This window comes from Sceloporus undulatus, chromosome 3 (assembly GCF_019175285.1).
Source record: "Sceloporus undulatus isolate JIND9_A2432 ecotype Alabama chromosome 3, SceUnd_v1.1, whole genome shotgun sequence".
NCBI classification, from domain to species: domain Eukaryota; kingdom Metazoa; phylum Chordata; class Lepidosauria; order Squamata; family Phrynosomatidae; genus Sceloporus; species Sceloporus undulatus.
Genome location: NC_056524.1, coordinates 252,565,536 through 252,585,812, shown reverse-complemented (window position 1 = coordinate 252,585,812; position 20,277 = coordinate 252,565,536). Strand labels below are relative to the sequence as shown.

At 41.4% G+C, this 20,277-nt stretch overlaps 1 protein-coding gene across 2 annotated transcripts in view; it reads left to right on the top strand.

Moving 5' to 3' along the window:
* Positions 1 to 3,320: 3,320 nt before the first annotated feature.
* The window catches only part of WDR49 (WD repeat domain 49), a 178,403-nt gene continuing 161,446 nt past the window's right edge, over positions 3,321 to 20,277 (top strand). For both annotated transcript variants that reach the window (XM_042456108.1, XM_042456107.1), the window contains exons 1-2: positions 3,321 to 3,446; positions 3,698 to 3,983. In XM_042456108.1, coding sequence (XP_042312042.1) covers positions 3,828 to 3,983 — 156 coding nt within the window. In that variant the 5' untranslated portion in view covers positions 3,321 to 3,446; positions 3,698 to 3,827. The remainder of the gene's footprint in view (positions 3,447 to 3,697; positions 3,984 to 20,277) is intronic.

Sequence of the window (20,277 nt, the reverse complement as noted above, 5' to 3'; positions counted from 1 at the left end):
GAAGGAACCCTGTAATTTTATTTCTTTACTTTGGAGTATTTTGATATGTTGTGCAGGATAAGCTCAAAGCATTCTGTTTCACCATCAGAGAGAGCTGTGCTGTTGCATCTTGTTCCTGTATATAAGCTCAGACTCCTGAAGGGCACCTTTTTATCATCTGTTTCTCTTGTATGTGCTCTGTTTTTGCACTTCTCTGTGCACTCTAAGTCTAAAGTCAATCCTTTTAATTTCAGTGCTTTCATTGGATTGAATTTCTACAGCCCACAGGTATCAGAAGTAAGCTTCCCTGTGAGCCAGTGTGGTGTAGTAGTCTGAGCATTGGACTGTGACTCTGGAGACAGGGATTTGAATCCCCACTGGGCCATGGTAACCCACTGGGTGACTTTGGGCAAGTCACACTCTCTCATCCTCAGAGGATGCCAATGGCAAATTGTCTCTGAAGAAATTTGCCAAAAAAAAACCCTAAGGTTCACCATAGGTTGTAAATTTCTTGCAGGCACACAACAACATCAACAACAAAGCCTCCCTGTGCTCAGTGCAACTTATTCTCAAGTCAGTGCACACAGTCAAACAAGAGTTGATATAAGCAAGGAAGACAGAGTGTGACCTCTTGACTGATCGGTCCCAGCAGAATAGTACAGGATGAGGGCAGGTGAGTAAAAATTGATCAGAGGCACATATCATGAGAAAAACTTAACTCATGGAAGGGGTCTGCTGATCTAGGAGGATCCATCTTTTTTCATGCACTCTACTACATTTCGTAGGGTTCCCCAATATACCATAGAAGTGCACTGTGTACAATTATGTGTGATGTAGGAAAGGCACAGTACAGGTATTTCTTCTTCTCTCATAATACCAGAACTGTGTGTGTCCACTGAAGCTGAATTGGGATTTAGTTCTCCACTAATTTCATTCTTGAAGGAAGCAAATAATAATTTAACAATTTTCTTTCCACTAAGAAAAAGTACATAGTTTGGAATTTATTCTGAACCAAATCTGCACATCATTTTTGGTATGCAGCAACTGTTTTCTGCAACACACACCAAAAGGATGTGCAGATTTCATTTTCTGTGTAGAAAATACTGTTCCCTGTACAGAAAACCCTTTTGCCTGTGGGGGTCAGAGGATTCAAATTTTTGCAGAATAAATCCCAAACAGCAACTATTCATGTTGATCGTGATTCTCCTCATCAAGATATTTCAAGACTTGACACAGCTCCTAAAAAGGGTCAGTCTGGTTAGTATTGGATGTGGGACTGTGGATCTCTTCTGGCAGGCCTTTCCAGAATAAAGTACTCAGCTATACAATGACCACTCCCATACACAAGGGATACCTTGGTTGATGTTATGACTCTGCCCACCATTAGTAGATTTTAATGTTTACTTATGTAATATTAATCTTAACTTGTTTAATTCTTTCTTAAGGGGGGATGTTGTGAATATTATTGAGAAACATGTTTTTGACCATTTTTCAAATTATTATTATTATTATTATCATCATGCTTTATTTATATAACACTGTAGATTTATTTTTGAATATTTTTGAATATTCTTTCAATCCTTGAGCCCGAATGCTTGAAAATTCTGAATGGGGCAAAGAAGGTATTTTTTCACACAGAACACAGGTAAATTGTGGAGCTCGGGGTGAGAAAATGTAGGGATGGGTGACAACTTGAATAGCTTTAATGGGTGATTAGCTGGTAGATTAGTATGGCTATATATCATTGACAGCATCACAGGCCCCTTGCCTTTGTGTGTCAGTTACTGCTCAATGTAAAACAGAGAGTGATATCACCTTCACATCCCACTGGTACCCTCTGCTTAATCCTGTGTGTTATGGTTTAGAAATGCTGGAAGGCCTGCTATGGAAAAAAGGAGGTGGCAAAGTCTGCTTTCCTCAGTCCAAGTGTCCTGGACCATATCTTACATGTATTATTTAATAATAATAATAATAATAATAATAATAATAATAATAATAATAATTTTTATTTATATCCCGCCCCTTTGAGGTCAATCGGGGCGGCTAACAATAATAAAATACAATACAATATATACAAAAACTTCCCTCTGCCCCCTTAAAAAGTTATTAAATCACTTATAATTAAAACCAACAAATTAAACAACATAACACATACACACCATTACAAAACAGACAAAAACAAAACAGCAAACTGTGGCAGCAATCCACTCAAATTTCCAGAGAGGACCTTAGGGACTCTCATGAGAAGAGGGTTCTTGAGGGTGGGATTATCTATCCAGGAAATTTAACTTACTTCATAATGAGCTAAATAAGGCCCAGTACGTTTGGGGCTGTGGATGTTCTGCCCATGATGGTACTACTATTTCTAAAAATGATCATTCACATTTGAGCAGTGCAAAAAGACTCCTTTTTGCACACTGGAAGGGCCAGATCAGGGCCATAGTGTGTGGTTACTGCGGCCCCAATCTGGCACAGCTGCAGGCCGCTCATGAAGGGCAGTCTTCACAGCTCCTAAAAAGGGTCAGTCTGGTTAGTATTGGATGTGGGACTGCGGATCTCTTCTGGCAGGCCTTTCCAGAATAAAGTACTCGGCCATACAATGACCACTCCCATACACCAGGGATACCTTGGTTGATGTTATGACTCTGCCCACCATTATTAGATTTTAATGTTTACTTACCGGTATGTAATATTAAGCTTAACTTGTTTAATTCTTTCTTAAGGGGGAATATTGTGAATATTATTGTATGATTTTAAATGTTGTTTGCCACTTTGATGGTTTCTACAAAAAGCGGGATACAAATAAAAGATTTATTTATTTATTTATTTATTTAATACCAAGTGCTGTAGGCTATATTTCAGAAAAAGAAGCTAGCAAAACTACATCTGAGTATTCCTTGCCTTAAAATATCCTATGAAATTCATGGGGTCACCCTAAATTGACAGGCAACTTGAAGGCACATGCACACACCAGCTCTCCTTTCACTCTATGAGCCTTAAATCAGACTTGAGTTATAAGTCATTTGCAGCACTACCAGGTTCATAGAGCTATTAAAAAGTTTCTTGCGAGTTGCATTAGTGCTAGATGGGCACATGTGTTTGCACATCCATGCAAAATATAGGCTGCATCCTGGTTGTACTAAACAGGGTTTAAGTATTCCAATGAGTGGGATTTTTATCTGTCTGTCTTTCCTGGTTTGCTTTGAGAGATCCTCCCCAAGCATAACCAAGCAAGTTCTTTATTTCAGCTGCTTCCTGGAAGAGGGAGGAAGTTACTGTTGTGTAAGGTTGCTAAGAGACACTTGCATGCTCAAAGAAAAGGGGATACGGCCGCTCAAAACAATCCCATAAATACGCATAGTGTCAACTTTGTACCTAAGAGCAAGGAGTTTCTGGAGTTAATCGTGTGTGTTCAGAAAAGATAATGGAATTTTAATCAAAATAAATAACACAGCAGTGCCAACAAGGTAAGCAAAATGGATTTTCTATGGGTGAATAGCTTCTATTACATTTCCAGGAACAAACTGTAAATTATTATAAATTTGCTTGATTCTGTTTGCCTACTATGAAGGAAAGCTGCTTACATTTTCTGGTTTACACATATTGTCTTCCAGAGCAAATATTTAATCTATAAGGATACATATGAAAACATTGTGACTAAAGCCTGTGTTTAGTTGTTTTGATTGTTTCCCATTTTAAATCTCTTTTGACATTTCAGAATCCTTGCTGTCATAATTTGGGCTAGTTGGTGTGCCAAGAATTACTTTGAGAAAAATAAATTTCAAAAGGACATACAAGCCAAGGAGAGAACTAAATCTGGTAATGTATTGATTTACATTAAATTAAGCATGAGCAATAAGCCTCTGGAGCAAAGAAAAGCAATGGCCAATATTGCAGATCAGTCTCCAAACGGGACCAAAGATTCTGGGATTGCAAGAAGTCTGGAACAACTTGAAAACAGACTGACTATTCATGATTTTAGGAAAATGCAAGAGCTTTTTAAGGTGAGTAAACTGGAAGGCTAACATTTCTTATCTCATTTCAATTATCATTGAGGCAGAAGAGAGATAGAAGAGGTGACATGGAGAAAGTAGAGCAACAAGACTCTATACATTGAGACAATATCTGTCATGAACTAGCTGGTTACAATTGATTTGTACATTTTGTCTATGTACACGATGTCACAATGAGAATGTGACCATTCAGTTGGTGGGTATGCTATACTTACTTTTTGACTTTGGTATTCATAAGGTGGGTCAAAATACAAGTGGTTTGCATCCCAACCTAAATAGGATTTCAGAATGGGCAATGTCACCATCTTCTTTGTTGTCATTTAGGGTTTTTAAGAGCCATGAAAACAGAATCCTTGACATGCCTATTCAGATGTTAAGTCCTACACAAAGTTAAGTATGCTTCTAAGATTTTAAATTTCAGTCAATTTAGGGAAGCCTTGGACTAGATTAGACTGTTTGTTTGTTTGTTTTCTATCCTGCTTTTCTCCCAAAGCAACTCACACACCACATTAAAACAATACAGCTAAAAACATTCCAAAATACACAAATTACACTAAATACAAATACAGTAAATACAAACCACTTAAACACAATTAACAGCACATTAAAACCTACTCACTGAACTACACCAAACAATTAAAAAAATGAAGGTCTATTGAAATAGAAAGGTCTTGGCCCCACTACAGCCTCTTTTAGGCTGGATGGAGTCCTGCCTTGCTTGAGTTAGGTGTTCACCACTACTATTCATTCAGTTCCCCTTTGGCCACTTTAAAGAGCCAAGAAGAGCAAGGCTCTAATATGCACATGGTGGTTCTCACCTATCCAATGAAAGGAGACCAGAGAGTAGGGTAGAGAAATCTCTCTCCTGGATCTTCACCAGCTGTATTTATGAAGGTAGTGGGATCAAGAGAAAGCCCTCCCCTGGAGATCTTTAAATTTGGACAGGCTCATATAGAGTCATACTGTCTTTCGGGACTTATAGGCATATAGGGCTTTATACCTCATAACCAACATTTTGAACTCAACCTGGAAACAGACTAGTAGCCAATGAAGCTGTTTCAGGAATATGTTCCTTACAACCAGCTTCGTTCAGCAGTCTAGACACAGTGTTTTTGACCTGCTGTAGTTTCTGAATAGATTCCAAAGATAGCATTTAGAGTGCATTACAGAAATCCAAACAGGATGTAATCAGAGCATGTATTACCATGGCAAATCTGTCTTCATTCATTAATTTAGAGTATTTACACCTTGTTCTTCAGCCACAAAGGCTATTAGAGTGGCTTACAAATTGTTAATTAGACAGGTCCCTGCCCTCAGGCTTACAATCTAAAAAGACATGACACAAAAGGAGAAGGGAATGGCAGTAGGGAAGGAGACAATAGTTTTAATTGTACAAAAGCATTCCTGGCCACCACCAAAACCTCAGGCCCAGAGTTGATTCCAAGAGATACACCTAAGCTATGAATTTCAAATGTGTCCAGCACAGACTACATACACCCCTGCCTTCTGACTGACCAGGATCACCTCTGTTTTGTCTGGATTAAGCTTCAATTTGTTCACCCTCATCCGGTTCATTACCAAGAACAGACACCGGTTTAGTACTGAAAAACCTCCTTGGAGCAAGATAGAAAGGACAGAGTTATACATCCTCAACATACTGATGACACCAAAGAGTAGGGATGTAAAGAATATTCTCCAAAATTCGAAAATTAGGAGAAATATGCCTAATTCGACAATTTCTATAACATTTTAGAGAGAAAAAATTTCTGAGCACTTCTCGATCAATGAGTTAAGAATTTTATTTTTAATAATTTCAAAATGAAGGGAAGAGAGAGATTTTGAGCTGACAAATTCGACCTCCAGGGTTTAGGTATTTTGCATAAGAAAAGCTATCATTCATCCTGGCTTTTACCAGGGGCTATTTCCTTTGTTAGTGTGAAAAACAAAACAGAACAAAAGGAGGGAGCCTTCTCCACTTTACATCATGCTCTGCCATTCAAATTCTCACAAAAGAGAAGAAGGAGGTGGGGATGTCAAAAATAATTTATGCCCAGCTCTTCACCAAAAGGCGATCAAGCAGCTACAATTACTAGATATTTCCCTGCCCTCAGGCTGCAATCTAAGGGACAAGAGACAAAAGGAGAAGCGAATGGCAGGGGGAAAGTTCGCGATCCTCATTCTCAAGTCTCCCACATCTCTTTTGTGATGGTCACATCTCTCCAGCCCAGAGGCAGGACATACCTCTCTCTCTCTACGGCACCTCTCCCATGGTGATGCTAAGGGTATGCAATGATGAGGATGACGATGATGATGAAATCCCTTACCCAAAATGCTGAGGACTAGATGTATTGTGGATTTGTGGAGTTTTCAGAAATAATCCAGTTCGACAATACTTCAATGCTATGGAAAATCCTGGGATTTGCGTATGTTGTGGCCACCAGTGCTCTCTGACAAAGAAAGCTAATGTCTCACAAAACTACAAACCACAGATAATGTGTTTTGTTATGTTGTGTTGTTGTTAGTTCTTATATCCCAGGGTGGATTCCCACCTTGGCCAAGCACAAACTCTCTCAGCCTCGGAAGGGAGGACACTTCACCCGCCCCCCAAGAACCTTGCATGCCAGAGAGTCCTCCAAGTCCAACACACAAAAACATCATGCTGCCAAGAGGAGGGTCAAATGGGAAGGGATCCATGTTTGGATGCCCACCTTGGCCAAGACACAACGCTCTCAGCCTCGAATGGAGGCACGGCCCCCCCCCCCCAACAAGCCTTGCATGCAGGAGAGTCATCCAAAGTCACAACCACAAAAACACTCATGTTTTCACAAGAGGTCATGGGGAAAGGGAGGTCCAGAGTTTGTTGGATGCCCACCTTGCCCAAGACACACTCTCAAACAGCCTCAATGGAGACACTGGCCACCCCAACAAGCCTTGCAATGCCAGAGAGTCCTCCAAGTCCACACACACAAAAAAACTCATGTGTTTCCAAGAGTCATGGGGAAGGGAGGTCATAGTTTTGGATGCCCAACCTTGGCCAAGACAACAATCTCACAGCCCTCCTCGAATGAGCCACTGGCCACCCCCAAACAGCCTTGCATGCCAGAGAAGTCCTCCGATAAGTCCAACACCGACAGAACCAAGAGGTCATGAAGAACGGAGGTCAGGGTTTGGAGCCCACCTATGGCCAGACACACGCTCGCAGCCTGTGTGTGTAGCATAATACACGCAGCATTAACACTTTCAGTCGCACTCGCACAATTTGGCCTGTGTGGTTGGGGATATAGATCATATATATATGTGTGTTGGGTGGTTTGTGTGTATGTAAGGTATGGTATATAGATATATATATACACACCACCAGCATGTGTGTGTAAGCATAGACATGCAGCCTTCCAGCATTTCAGCAGCTCCACCGTTTGTGTGTGTGTGTATATAGATATTAGATATCTCTCTCATCTCCTATCTCATCTGCGTGATTTTTGTATCTGTCTATGTCGGTCTGTTCTCTGTCTGTATGTGTCTCTTACTCTCTCTCCTCTCTCTCTCTCTACATCCCTACCCCACCCCCCCCCGCTGTGTGTAGTCAGCCTCGATACCTGCAGCCTTCCCCTTTCCGCCGCCCACAGTTTGTGTGCTAGGTGTGTCGCTCTATTATCTCTAACAAATAACTCGATCTCTGTGTGTGGTGTGAGTGTGTGTGGCTGTATCGGTTCTTAAGCTGTTCTGTACTCTCCCACCCCCCCCCCGCCGGGTGTGTCCAGTCCGATACCTGCAGCATTCCCCTTTCCGGCCGCGTCCCCACTTTGTGTGCTGTGGTTATCTCTCTCTGCTACATCTCTCTCTTCATCAGATATAGCGTGTGTGTTATGTATATGTATGATGTATGTATAGTATATAAAACACCCACGTGTGTGTGTAGCTGCATGCAGCATTCACAACTTATGCCGCAGCAGCTCCACAGTTTGTGTGAGTGTTGTATATATATATATATAGATATATATATATGCGTGTGGGGTATATGTATTGGTATGTATGTATGTTTTTACACACACAACGATGTGTGTGTAAGCATATACATGCAGCCATTAAACTTTCATCAGCAGCTCCCAGTTTGTGTGAGTGTGAATTATTTAGTATATAATAGATGTGTGTGTGTGTATATGTATATGTATGTATGTATTTAATATTAATATATTACAACACACAAAGGAAGTGTGTGTAAGCATATACATGCAGCATTACCTTTCGGCTGCCCACAGTTTTTGTGTGTGTTACACACACCCAGTAGACCTGCGGTGTATGTACCACAGTAATAAATCACACGGGCTTCACACCTTTTGGGCAGTAACACATCTCAGTGGTGTGTGTGTGGATAGTTCTGCACTCTCCTTGCCTATATTATTATTATTATAGTATTATTATTATAGTATTATGATACCGTGGCATCACAATGGGAGAGGTGGGCAGAGTTGGATCCATGTAATTCCTTCATAGCAGAAGGAGGTTGGACTGGATGGTCCTTGAGGGTCCCTTCTAGCAGTTTCTTGTTGAGGCTGGGGCTTTTTCCCTTTTGTGTGTGTGTGCCTTCAGGTTTTTAAGCATAGGAATGTTCTTTAAAACCTCTGCCAAACTTCCTTTTGAGATGGTAATTGAGTTTGAAATGCAAAGTAATTAGCATAATTATTCGCCTTGTCTTTATTGTCATTCAGAGAGAAATCTGTGAAAAATATTTCGCTGGCTGCTTGGAAGGGAGAGAAGAAATCACCATTGTGAAAGGGAGATTTTGTGGGAAGATAGTTTTTTAAAAATTCTCCCCTCAAGGTTTCTCTGACCGAGGAGAAAAACATGGGTTTCTCCAATCACTACCAAAGAGTTTGTCACATGGGCCCTGAAACGGGCCCGTTGCATCCTAAAACAGGGGTGCTCACGGAACAGAATTGGGCTAGTGACTGCATTTTACTGCACAAGGGAACACCGCCTCTGCCACCGGGCGTTCCAATCGCATTCTGCCCCCGTTCCAGAGGGTGCGATTTCTGAGTACTGTTCTAAAGCATTCTCAGAAATCACGCCCTCTGGAATGGAGGGAGGACTCAATTGGAATGCCCGGCGGCAGAGGCAGTGTTCCTTTGTGCAGTAAAATGTGCTTCCTAGCTCCATCCTGTTCTGTGCACGCCCCTGCGTGCACCTGTTTTAGAACACAATGGGCCCGTTTTAGGGCCCGTGCGATAAACTTCCAAATGTAGATGTTAAACAGCATGGGGAACAGGACTGAAGTCTGAAAGACACTACATACCAATGGCAGAGTGTCAAACAGGAGTCTCCCAACACAACCTTCTGAGTGTACCCCTCCAAGAAGGAGGTTTTTTCCCCAGTAATGGCCCCACTACAGCCTCTTCTAGGCTGGATGGAGTCCTGCCTTGCTGCAGTTAGGTGATCTCCACTACTACTCATTCAGTCCCCCTTTGTCCACTTCATAGAGCCAAGAAGACCAAGGCTCTAATATACACATGGTGGTTCTCACCTATCCAAGGATGATGCCCACATTCTCGTGATGCACAAATTGAAAGATATCCCGTAATGCAGATCAAGCTTATTCTGAGCCAGTGCTTGCTGTATTTTTGTCTCTGGACTACACTCGTCTCTCCATATCGCTATGGTTAGGGGCACACAACCCCCGTGAATATGGAAAAACCACAAATAATAAAAACACCATGTTTTTACCTGAGAGGATACCTCTCTAGGAAACTCTAGGTCCTCCAGTGCAACTCTGTAGTCAATGTCCGACAGACATTGACCATTGAACTGCACTGGAGGAGCTACAAATGCCTAGTAGAGTATTCTCTCTAGGAATCTCTAGGTCTGAAAGTTGACTATAGAGTTGCACTGGAGGACCTAGATATTCCTAGAGAGAACATATTAATTAAATCCATGAATAATCAAATCTGCAAATATCAAAGCAGCAAATATGGAGGGATGAGTGTAGGTCTTAGCTCTTGGGGGGAGGGGGTGATATAATACCTATAAATGACATGGAATGTGTGCAAAAGGCTACTCCTTTCCTTACTAGAAAGAGTGGGCAAAAGGTGGCCTGTGGGTGGTATGCAGTCCCCAGGGCCTCTTTTTGGCCTCCCTGTCCATTCCCCTGTCAACAATTTTTCCCCAAATGCCTTCTCGGGGATATGGAAGCATTTTCACTACATTTTCAGGCCCTCCTGGTGTACATAAGGTCCAAAAGAAGCCTTTTTAAAAACAGAAAATAATCAGGAAGTGACTGCTGCTCACTTCCTATTGTTTCCAAACATCTTTTTTCAGGGATAAAATTGCCCAGGAGGGCCTGAAAACATAGTGAAAATGTACTCCATGCCACTTAGAAGGCATTTAGGGATAAAAATATGGAAGTCCAGTTTAGATTTTTCTTTTCCAAGTTCTCGTCCAAGAAGAGGTCTCGTCCAAGGAGAGGTCTACCCACCAAGGGCTATTAATGTGGTCTTTTAACTGCTCAGAGTTGTTCACACCTGTCCAACTGAGTAACTTCAACCACCCCTGCCCGTCTGAGATGAAAAGCAATGGAATTTTGTGCATTCAAAAGAACTGATAATGATTTTGGATAAGATTAGAGAAAACCTGAAATAAATATGTGCATACGTATCTAAAACAACCTCTGAGTATCCTTTGCCTAAGAAAGCCCTATGAAATACATGCGGTCGACAGGTGGCTTGAAAGCACACACATACATATCAGGAAGCATTTATCAGGTTAAAGAGTGTGGAAGTTTGATAAAACGGAGCCCGGGATGCCTGTGTCTTTTAAAAGTGTGATCAGACAGGAAAGGAGGGCAGAGAGTCTGAAAAGGGGTGGAGGGGAAAGATGTCATGGTAGTTTGTAATCTAAGCACACAGGAGCATGGAGCTGAGACATTGCACATATGGAAATAAATGGCCTCTTTTAGTTGTACCCTGCACATGAAAGAAAGAAAGCAAGCATAAAGAATGGCACTCATCTATTGTAAAGGGTTGCAAAAGCCAGAGGAGCGGAACGATGTGGGGGAAAAGAAAAGAAAAATCTAAAGTGTGCCTCTGAGTCAATGTTGAAGCCTATCACAGAAGGGTAGGTACTTACAGAGCAAGAATGGCAGGCTTAAAGAAGCTGACCCCACTAGCTGTGAATGCAGAGCTCAGAGGGCCCAAAGGTGTCATTGCCTCTAAAAACAGAAACTACTCTTGGAAAAAGTGTTTTACGGTGCATGGAACTTAAAATCATCAATGCTGTTGTGGTGCTGTCACTCTGTAATGGACCTCTAAGCAGTCTGACCACAAGAAATGGCACTTATTTTTATTTCTAGCTTTGCCTTCTGGTTCTGGCAGCCAACTAAGTGGGTAAAAATTTGGCTCTGCTTGTAAAAGCTCAAGCTTGCTTACACCCAGCTTCTTAGAAATGGCTCCCTTTCAGGGCTCATTTTTATCAGTTGCTCCCAATTTCCTGTTCCTATACATGTCCTTCTGCTCCTGCCATGTTTGAAACCCAGAGTAGGCAAATGGAAAGGTTAGTGTTGTCAAATGCAGCTTACATTTTTGTGGAAAGCATGTGGAGGAGTGTTTCATTAAAAGAACAGAAACTTGGATTAAGGAACTGAACACTCACAATCAACGCAAAACCAATTAATAGTACTGCTGCAATAATTTTAATATATTTTAATGCTGAAAACTATGTGAGATATCATGAGGAAGGGTCTGCTCACTAATAGTGACACTGTGAAAATTAATAATTCCTGTACTGTATTTAGTCATTTATTTATTATTTTATTTATATCTTGCCTTTCTCATAATGTAAGGGCTCAAGGCTGCTAACAACAAATTAAAAATATTACAAATTAAAAACAATACAAATGCATTAAAATGTAGATACAAAGTTTACAAAACAATTAAATACTTTTAATAAGTTAAAAACATTACACATTAAAAATTAAAATGCATTAGAAAATCTATACAAACTTTAAAATCTGTATTGCACAGCATTTAAAAGCCCAACCCTCATTGGTTTGAATAAGCCTGTTGTCAGAAGAATGTTAAAATGTAAATGAGTTTGACTTATAATATTTGGATGTATTGGAAATTACCCATCAATTTCATGGAAATTTCTTCCTGGCTTGGGATTCAGAGTGCATTATTTATTTATTTTTGGTCCATTTTTTGATTGCACAGTAATAGTAATAAAGACTTGCACTGAGGCTAATTTTTGAAGGTCTTATTCAGCTGAAAAGATGGAGAGGAGACATGAGAAGGATGTCAAAAATTAGGGAGCAACTTGTGGGTCAACAGCTGAGAAGGTGGGCAATAATTTGGTAAATGTTGCTGATGAAGTTTGATCTGTTACAGTTATTCCCCCTGCTAGGGATGGGGAGCATATTTAAGATTTATTTATTTATTTTTATTTAGTTATGCTGTGGCCTCTGGGAGACCTGAAAAGAACCCGCTCCCTGGCAGGTTCATTTATGCCACACACAGGGTATCATTGGCGCACTTGTGCAACATGATGATGTCTACATGGCGCAGCACAGTGTGGTGCTGTTTAGGCGCTGTGCCAAGCAGATATCATCTTGGTGTGCCCTGTATGGACGGGCACACACCATGATGGCAGCCAAAGTGTGTGGTAGGGTTGCTGAGCATATAAACGCTCAGCCCCCACACACCCCTAGTTCAGGCCCAGGCCGGCACAAAGCACCCATCTGTACAGGCCCTATGTGTCTATTAATGCAAGCTAAAATAGCATTTGCCTTCTTTACTGCAGCATTACACTGCTGGCTCATGTTCAGTTTATGATCAACAATAATCCCAAGATCCTTTTTGCTTGTAGTACCGCTGAACCCAGTATTTCCCATCCTGTACCTGTGCATTTGGTTTTTGTGGCCTAAATGTACAGTTTTGCATTGTCTCTATTGGATTTCATTTTATTAATTTTTTTCCAATTTTTCAGTTTATCTAGGTCCTTTGCAAGGTTTGTCATTATCTTTCTGTTAGGCTGAGAGAGTGTGACTTGACTAAAGTCATCCTGTGGGTTTCCTGAGTGAAGATTTGAAACCTGGCCTCTGGAAGTCCTACAATACCACACTGACTCATATAAAAAGCATATAAGCTTTTTAATGACTTGGGACTTTAGTATCTGAGGGGATGCCTCCCCCGTGTGTGTATGTGTGTGTGTGTAAACACACACACACCAGCCAAATAGCTTTTCAATCTGCAGAAGTGTGGATTGAGGTGGCACGATAGATGATTCTCAGTGATGGCTCCTCACCTATGGAATTCACTTTCAGGAAATGTGTGATCAGACCCCACTATGAATATTTTAAACTCCACGTTAAAGACCTAAATTGTGTTATTTCCACAATATTTCTTTCCGGGCTTGCTTGTGTCTGTCATGCTTTATGTTTTGTTTTCTTACTTCTGGTGTACTTGACATGACCTCAGAGTTCTTGCAGTTGGTGCCAATGGGCCACAGCTTGTTTTCAGGGAGAAGAATAGATTTATGTCCTTTGATCTTGCTTTGGCTGGAGTCTGGATGCACCCAAGACCTCTCCCATTAACCCATGCTTCGGTGAAAGTGAGACAGTGTGAACGAAAGCAAAATGTCCAGCATGTTTGATCTCTAATTACTGTAACACGACAGGCCTGTGGTTTAAATTGGTTCTAATTGAGGTGATTGCAATTACAATAGTTTCCCTTCCATGCTCTGCCCTTTCTCCCTCTGTGAGCACTGTTCAGTTGTTGGGGGATGGTGGCATCCAGATGTAACATACTGTAGCTTGGCAGGGAATGATAGAAAAGTGGCTGGCATCCTTTCTGGAGCAGTGTCCCCTGACAAAGGAGGGTCAAGGAGGTAATGAAACCCTTTCCAGTCATATTCATTTTCAAGCTGTGTTGTAAAGATGGGGAATCTTCAACTGAGCAGCCAGAAGGCAAATCAGAAAGGGAAGTCTTGTTTCTGAGATTCAACAGAGCAAGGAAATTGTCTTTTCCTCACTGACAGATCTATTTCAGATCACCTGCAGAGTTCTCATTCAGGCACTGCTCCTGCGATGGGCAGCTTTTCTATGGGGAAAGACTTGGCAGAGGGCAGTGGAGACAAGTTGCAGAGACAAAATGATTACAACTTCAGAGCTACCAAAGGATAGAGAAGCCTGCTTTTTCTGCAGCACTGCCAGCTGTTGACAGTAGGTTTAGGGTTGCCAACTGATTATTCTTCCCAAGGTTCATGTGTCTTTAACAAATCTTTCACTATGATACCAAGAGACAACATTCGGAGGTCAAATTCCTACTTGATATGTAGACACTGAAGGAACATGAGCAGAGAAAACTGCCCTTGTATGAAATTGTGTGTGGAGAGTTGTCACTGGACATTCCTTTCCTTTCCTTTCCTTTGCTGTGGATTGCCATATTGGTCATACTGAACCTTAACTTTGGGATCCTTTCACACACCTTTCCTATTTGTCTTAAACTACAACTTATGTATAATAACTGTGGGCCTGGTGTTTTCCACTTTGAACACATGTGCATTCCTTGTGGTTTGTGTGTATATGATTGCTATCCCCACAATACTCTTAAATGAATAATCCTTAAGTCTCTTTCATAGGGCACAGGCGTGGTATTTTGATATCACTTCAGCAACCATAGTTATATCCTATAGAATCTCTGGATTTGTAGTTTTATGCTGTGCTAGAGCTCACTGGTACCACATACCAACTGTACCTTCCTTTTTGCATTCACCTACAACTGCTATACAGAGGAATACCGTCTCCAATACTGCAGATAACATAGCCATTGTAGTAGCCACTGATGACATCATTCCTCCTAAATTTCTTCAGTTCCCTTTTATAGCCATCCTAGTTGGCAGCCATCATTGCATCTTGTGGCACTGAGTTCTACAGTTTATGTGGTCTGAGAAGAATAATTTCCGTTTATCTGTTCTGAATCTCCTAGAAGTTACTTTCAATGGATAGCCCCAGCTTCTAGTATTATGCAAAAGGAGGAAAGTCATCTCTCTACCTACTCTCTTTACCCCATGCATGATTTTACACATATCTGTTATGCTTGCCTTTTTATTACAAGCTAAACTACCCAGAGTTTTGGAATTTTTCCATATAGGATAATGTACATGACCATTATCTACTTTTACACCAGATTGGGTTCCAGAGTATTTCTAAAGCCTATACAGAACTTAAAGCCCTAAATACTGTAGTTCTCAGAATCAAAACAGAGTGGCCTGAGAATAAGGTTCATTTGGCTCAATGGGGTTTCCTTCTGAATAGTCACATAAAGGATTGTGTTATAAAGGACTAACCCCCCCCCCCTATGAACATGGCCTATCAGTTCTGCTTATTTTATCAACTTCTATAATCTATGTATTATTTTATATGTATATTGTTCTCATTTTGTAGAATGTACACCATAGGCAGGTTTCTTTTTGTCTATTTTATTGATTGTATGTACAGCACTGTGTAAATCTACAGCGCCATATAAATAAAGTATAATAATAATAATAATAATAATAATAATAATAATTTCAGATCTCCCTTGGCTGCCCTTTTTCATGTGCTCTTGCTTTCAGGTGGCTACCAGAGATAGTGGTGTTTCAACAATGTTACCTTAGCTAGCCCCCTCTCTAGACATATACGCCTAGCACTTTACATACTGTGGTTTCCATAAACAATAAAATATATCCTATTTGCAGCTTTAGCAGCTTTGTAGAAGATTTGATTCACATTCATTGCCTTTGGCTATGATTTTAATTGACTGTACTAGCTGTTCTTTAATTTAATTTGGGTTTTTTTTAAAGCTACTGTCTTTTTTAATCTTTATATTTTGCATGTATGAATCTGTCTGTCTGTCTGTCTGTCTGTCTGTCTGTCTGTCTGTCTGTCTCTCTCTCTCTCTCTCTCTCTGTGTGTGTGTGTGTGTGTGTGTGTGTGTGTGTGTAAAGCCAGTCTTCCATATCCACAGATTTCTGCATCCATAGGTTCAGTCATCCATGACTTGAAAATACCCCTTCCCCCCAAAAAAGGCAAACCATTTTACTACCCCACTGTAGATAATGGGGCTTGACCATCCTCAGATTTTGTATCCATGGGGGGTGGGGAGAGGGTTCCTGGAACCAAACCTCAGTGTATACAAAATGCTCACTGTACTTTTTCACTTCATGCTGTTATGAGAAGGAAGAATATATATCTTCAAATAAATAGCACTCACCTAATTAGAATCAGAGATGATGGTAGGGGTTTTATAGGTCATGTAGTCCAATAGACAGTACATAGTAGTTTGTGGCTTCCATGTCAGGGAATGATGAATCTGCAGTTCCTTTGGTGCTGTGCCACAACCAGGAAGTGACACTGTTATGACGCCACTTCCTGTGTGCCACATTTGGACGCTCAACGGTGGTGCCGGCGTCATGGCAGCCCCCATGTAGATGGGAGGCCACCATGATGCTGGCGTGGTCCCATTCTAGGGTTAGGGAGCATGTAGATGGTGCACGCTCCCTAACCCTAGTATCGGTGCGAGTACACCGCTTTATAGTGGTCTGTACTGCGCCAAAGTTTTGCTACCAGTCCTGAAAAGACACAAAATCAAGACCCAGCAAAATGCAAATGAAAAAACCAGGCAGGGTCAGGGGTTTCCCCAGCAGTAGATGATCACTAATTAAGCAGACACTAATCCTTTTGCATATCCTCCCACCCTGAAGCCTTGCCATGCAACAACAGAACAATACTAAGGCCTGTTACAGACTGCCAAAATAAAGCTGCTTCGAGTATCTTTGGAGGTATGCTATTTAAATGAAGCATGGGTCCTAAGAGTCCAGAGGTCGCACCAAAGCCACACTCCATTCCTAAGCACTGGAGTGCAGCTTTGGTGCAGCTTCCGGATTCTTAGGATGCATGCATCATTTAAACAGCATACCTCCAAAGAGACTCAAGGCAGCTTTATCTTGGCAGTCTGTAACAGGCCATAGATTACATGGAAATCACTCCTCCCTACACAGGGTCACACAGTGTGTGTGTGTCACTCTCTTCCATGGCAGCATTCTCTGAAGAGGCCAGTCACAGCTGCTGGTGAAATGTCAGCAATAAACTATTCTAGAACATGGCCACATAGCCCGAAAAACAAAAAACTATTTAAAAAACCTATAAGAATTTAAAAACAGTTAAAATCATCTAATTAAAACAGTATAAACATGATTGATTCTATTATGTCTTGGAATGTTCAATCAAAATGTATCCTCCTCTTACCTAAGCCCATATTTTATGTCAACAGAAAACAAGCCTTAGCTTTCTGCTATGTGATAATCCAGTATTGGAACATACCCATCCATGTTCACCTTCACTTCTTTCTTATTCATGCTAAACATACCTAACTCGTTCAAAGAGTTCACAAAGAACTGCTTGACTCTCTAGTGTAATACCTTAACACATTAGAGATGCCCTCTTATCTCCATCCGACCAAGATCCTGGTTGCTGTCTATGGCAGGGGAAGTGAAGGGGGTGAGCAATGATAAGGCAACAGGCAGAAAGAGACCATGAAAAAGGGGTTTCCTTCAGGAGATAAAGCTTCTCTGGATGCTCAGGAGATAGGAGGATGGTGTTATCTCCTGAGAGAGATGGCTTTTGGTGTCATTTCCCTCTCCCTGCCATGTCTTGGTTGTAAAACCATTTATGGCAATGTGAGACTTCTCCCAAAGCAAGTCAACAGCAGGATTACAGTCTTTTTCTTCTTCTCTTTTAAATATCATCCTTGAGAAACATTTCTGTAAACCATGCAAGTTGCCTAACAGCTGGGACATAGATTCTGCTTGGATTTCTCCTAGATGTTGTTATGGCAAGCAATTTGTGATCTCTTTTACCCACACTGTGTTGCCATGAATGAGCTTTGCTTATTCCATCAAGTGCTTTATCTAGACAACTGTGAAACCCCAGCATGCACACATCTTGAGAATGATCAGTCTCAGGCAGATGAATTCTACGACTACTGAGCATGATAGACAGTCCCGTTGGGAAAATAAAAAGCCCCTACTGTTCAGATGTGGGTGGATACAGGAGCAGTTAACTTGTTTATGACAGCAGCTGCCACCAAAGACAGAATGAAAAGCAGAACATTTTCATAGAAAGTCTGAATTATAGTGATCTACACTCATAGTATTTAATATATATATATACAGGTGAAGCAAGAAGTGATGTTTCCCTTCTTGTGAAGGGGTCAAGCCACCAGAATGTGGATATCCCATCCTTCCCTCCTCTGTCCAATTATTTGGATGGGACCATTTACAATTTTGAAATATGGTACAGGGGCCTAGAATGACAATTTGTGGCTCCCACTGTGAATAAAATAGTGCTGAAGACCATTGGGAACCTCGGCCCAGTCTCTCCTGAGAATCTGTGCCTGGAGCTACTTTCAGATTAAAATATAATGGCTTTCTTTAGTTGTCAAAAACACAGAGGTGTGGCCCTAAACCTTAACAGAGTCTGGCAGAACAGAGAAGTCTAGGGAAAAAATGCATCAAAGTATAGCTCAATTTTATTAAGAACAGAATAAAAGAATGGGTTATATGTAAAAGGGGTGGGTTAAAACTATTGCCAAACTGTTAGGCAGACAGGGATCCTTGGGTCTGTGTGCAGAACCTGGATGTAGAATAAAATAATACTAAAAACCGTCAGTAAAAATGCTGATATATCCAATAAGTACTAGGCTAAGAGACTATAAATCCCAACCAATAGACAAAGTGAAGGGAAATATTTGACATACAAAATAATAATAATAATAATAATAATAATAATAATAATAATAATAATAGATTTTATTTTTATCCTGCTTTTCCATAATGATCAAAGTGGTGTACAGATAAAAATTCCAACATCAAAGTACATACATAGCAATAAAAACAATATATAAAAATATCGTTAAAAACAATTACACAGCCAGCTGAGTTGAGGAACCGTAAAACCTTACAAAAGTCAATTACAAAATAGGGGGAAAGGACATGATGTCACATCTCATGGGGGGAAAGCTTGGCAAAAGAAAAAGGTCTTAAGATTCTTTTTAAAAAGATCCAGGGAGGCGGTGGAACGGAGCTCATCGGGAAGGTTGTTCCATAATTTTGGGGCCGAAATATAAAAGGCCCTTTGCGAGGTCACCGCATATTGCACAATTGGGACCCTCAGCAAATTCTTTCTGGCTGACCTGAGTGTGCGGGGCGGATTATATGGGGAGAGGTGGTCCTCCAAGTACCCTGGGCCCAAGCCATTTAGGGCTTTATAGGTAACTACCAACACCTTGTATTGGGCCCGGAAGTGAATAGGCAGCCAATGGAGATCTTTCAAGATAGGTGTTATATGGTCTGCCCTGGAACATCCAGCGACCAATCTCACAGCCATGTTCTGCACTAATTGAAGGTTCCAGGTTTGGTACAAGGGTTGCCCCATGTAGAGCGCATTACAGAAGTCCAATTGAGAGGTTACCAGAGCGTGTACTACAGTTTCAAGGTCCCTCGGGTCCAGGTAGGATCGCAGCTGGCGTATCAGCTGAAGCTGGTAACAAGCGCCTCTGACCGTCGCATCCACTTGAGATGTCAATTGGAGCAATGAATCCTGAAGCACTTCCAAGCTGCGAACTGAGTCCTTCAGGGGGAGCATGACCCCATTTAGGACAGGTGGACAAATTTCACTACCCAGACCCGGGGAACCTATCACTAGTACTTCTGTTTTCTCTGGATTCAAACTGAGTTTGTTTTCCCTCATCCAGCCCATTACCGACTCCAAGCAGGCATTTAGAGGAGAGATGCCATCCCTAGTCACTGCATCAGTCGGAGACACAGAGAAGCATATCTGGGTGTCATCAGTGTACGGATAACACCACGCCCTGTGTCTCCAGATGATCTCTCCCAGCGGTTTCATGTAAATGTTGAATAGCATGGGGGACAGGATAGCTCCTTGAGGGACACCAGATGTAAGTTCCCTCTTATCGGAGCAAGAGTCCCCCAGCTGCACCATCTGGAATCTACCCGAGAGGTAGGAACGGAACCACTGGAGCGCAGTGCCCCCGATACCTAACTCCCTTAGGCGTTCCAGAAGGATACCATGGTCAATGGTATCGAAAGCCGCTGAGATGTCCAAAAGCACTAACAGGGACACGCTTCCCCTGTCCATGCCCAGACGGAGATCATCAACTAAGGCGACCATGGCAGTCTCAACTCCATAGCCTGCCCGGAAGCCAGTTTGAAATGGGTCCAGAAAATCCGTTTCATCCAA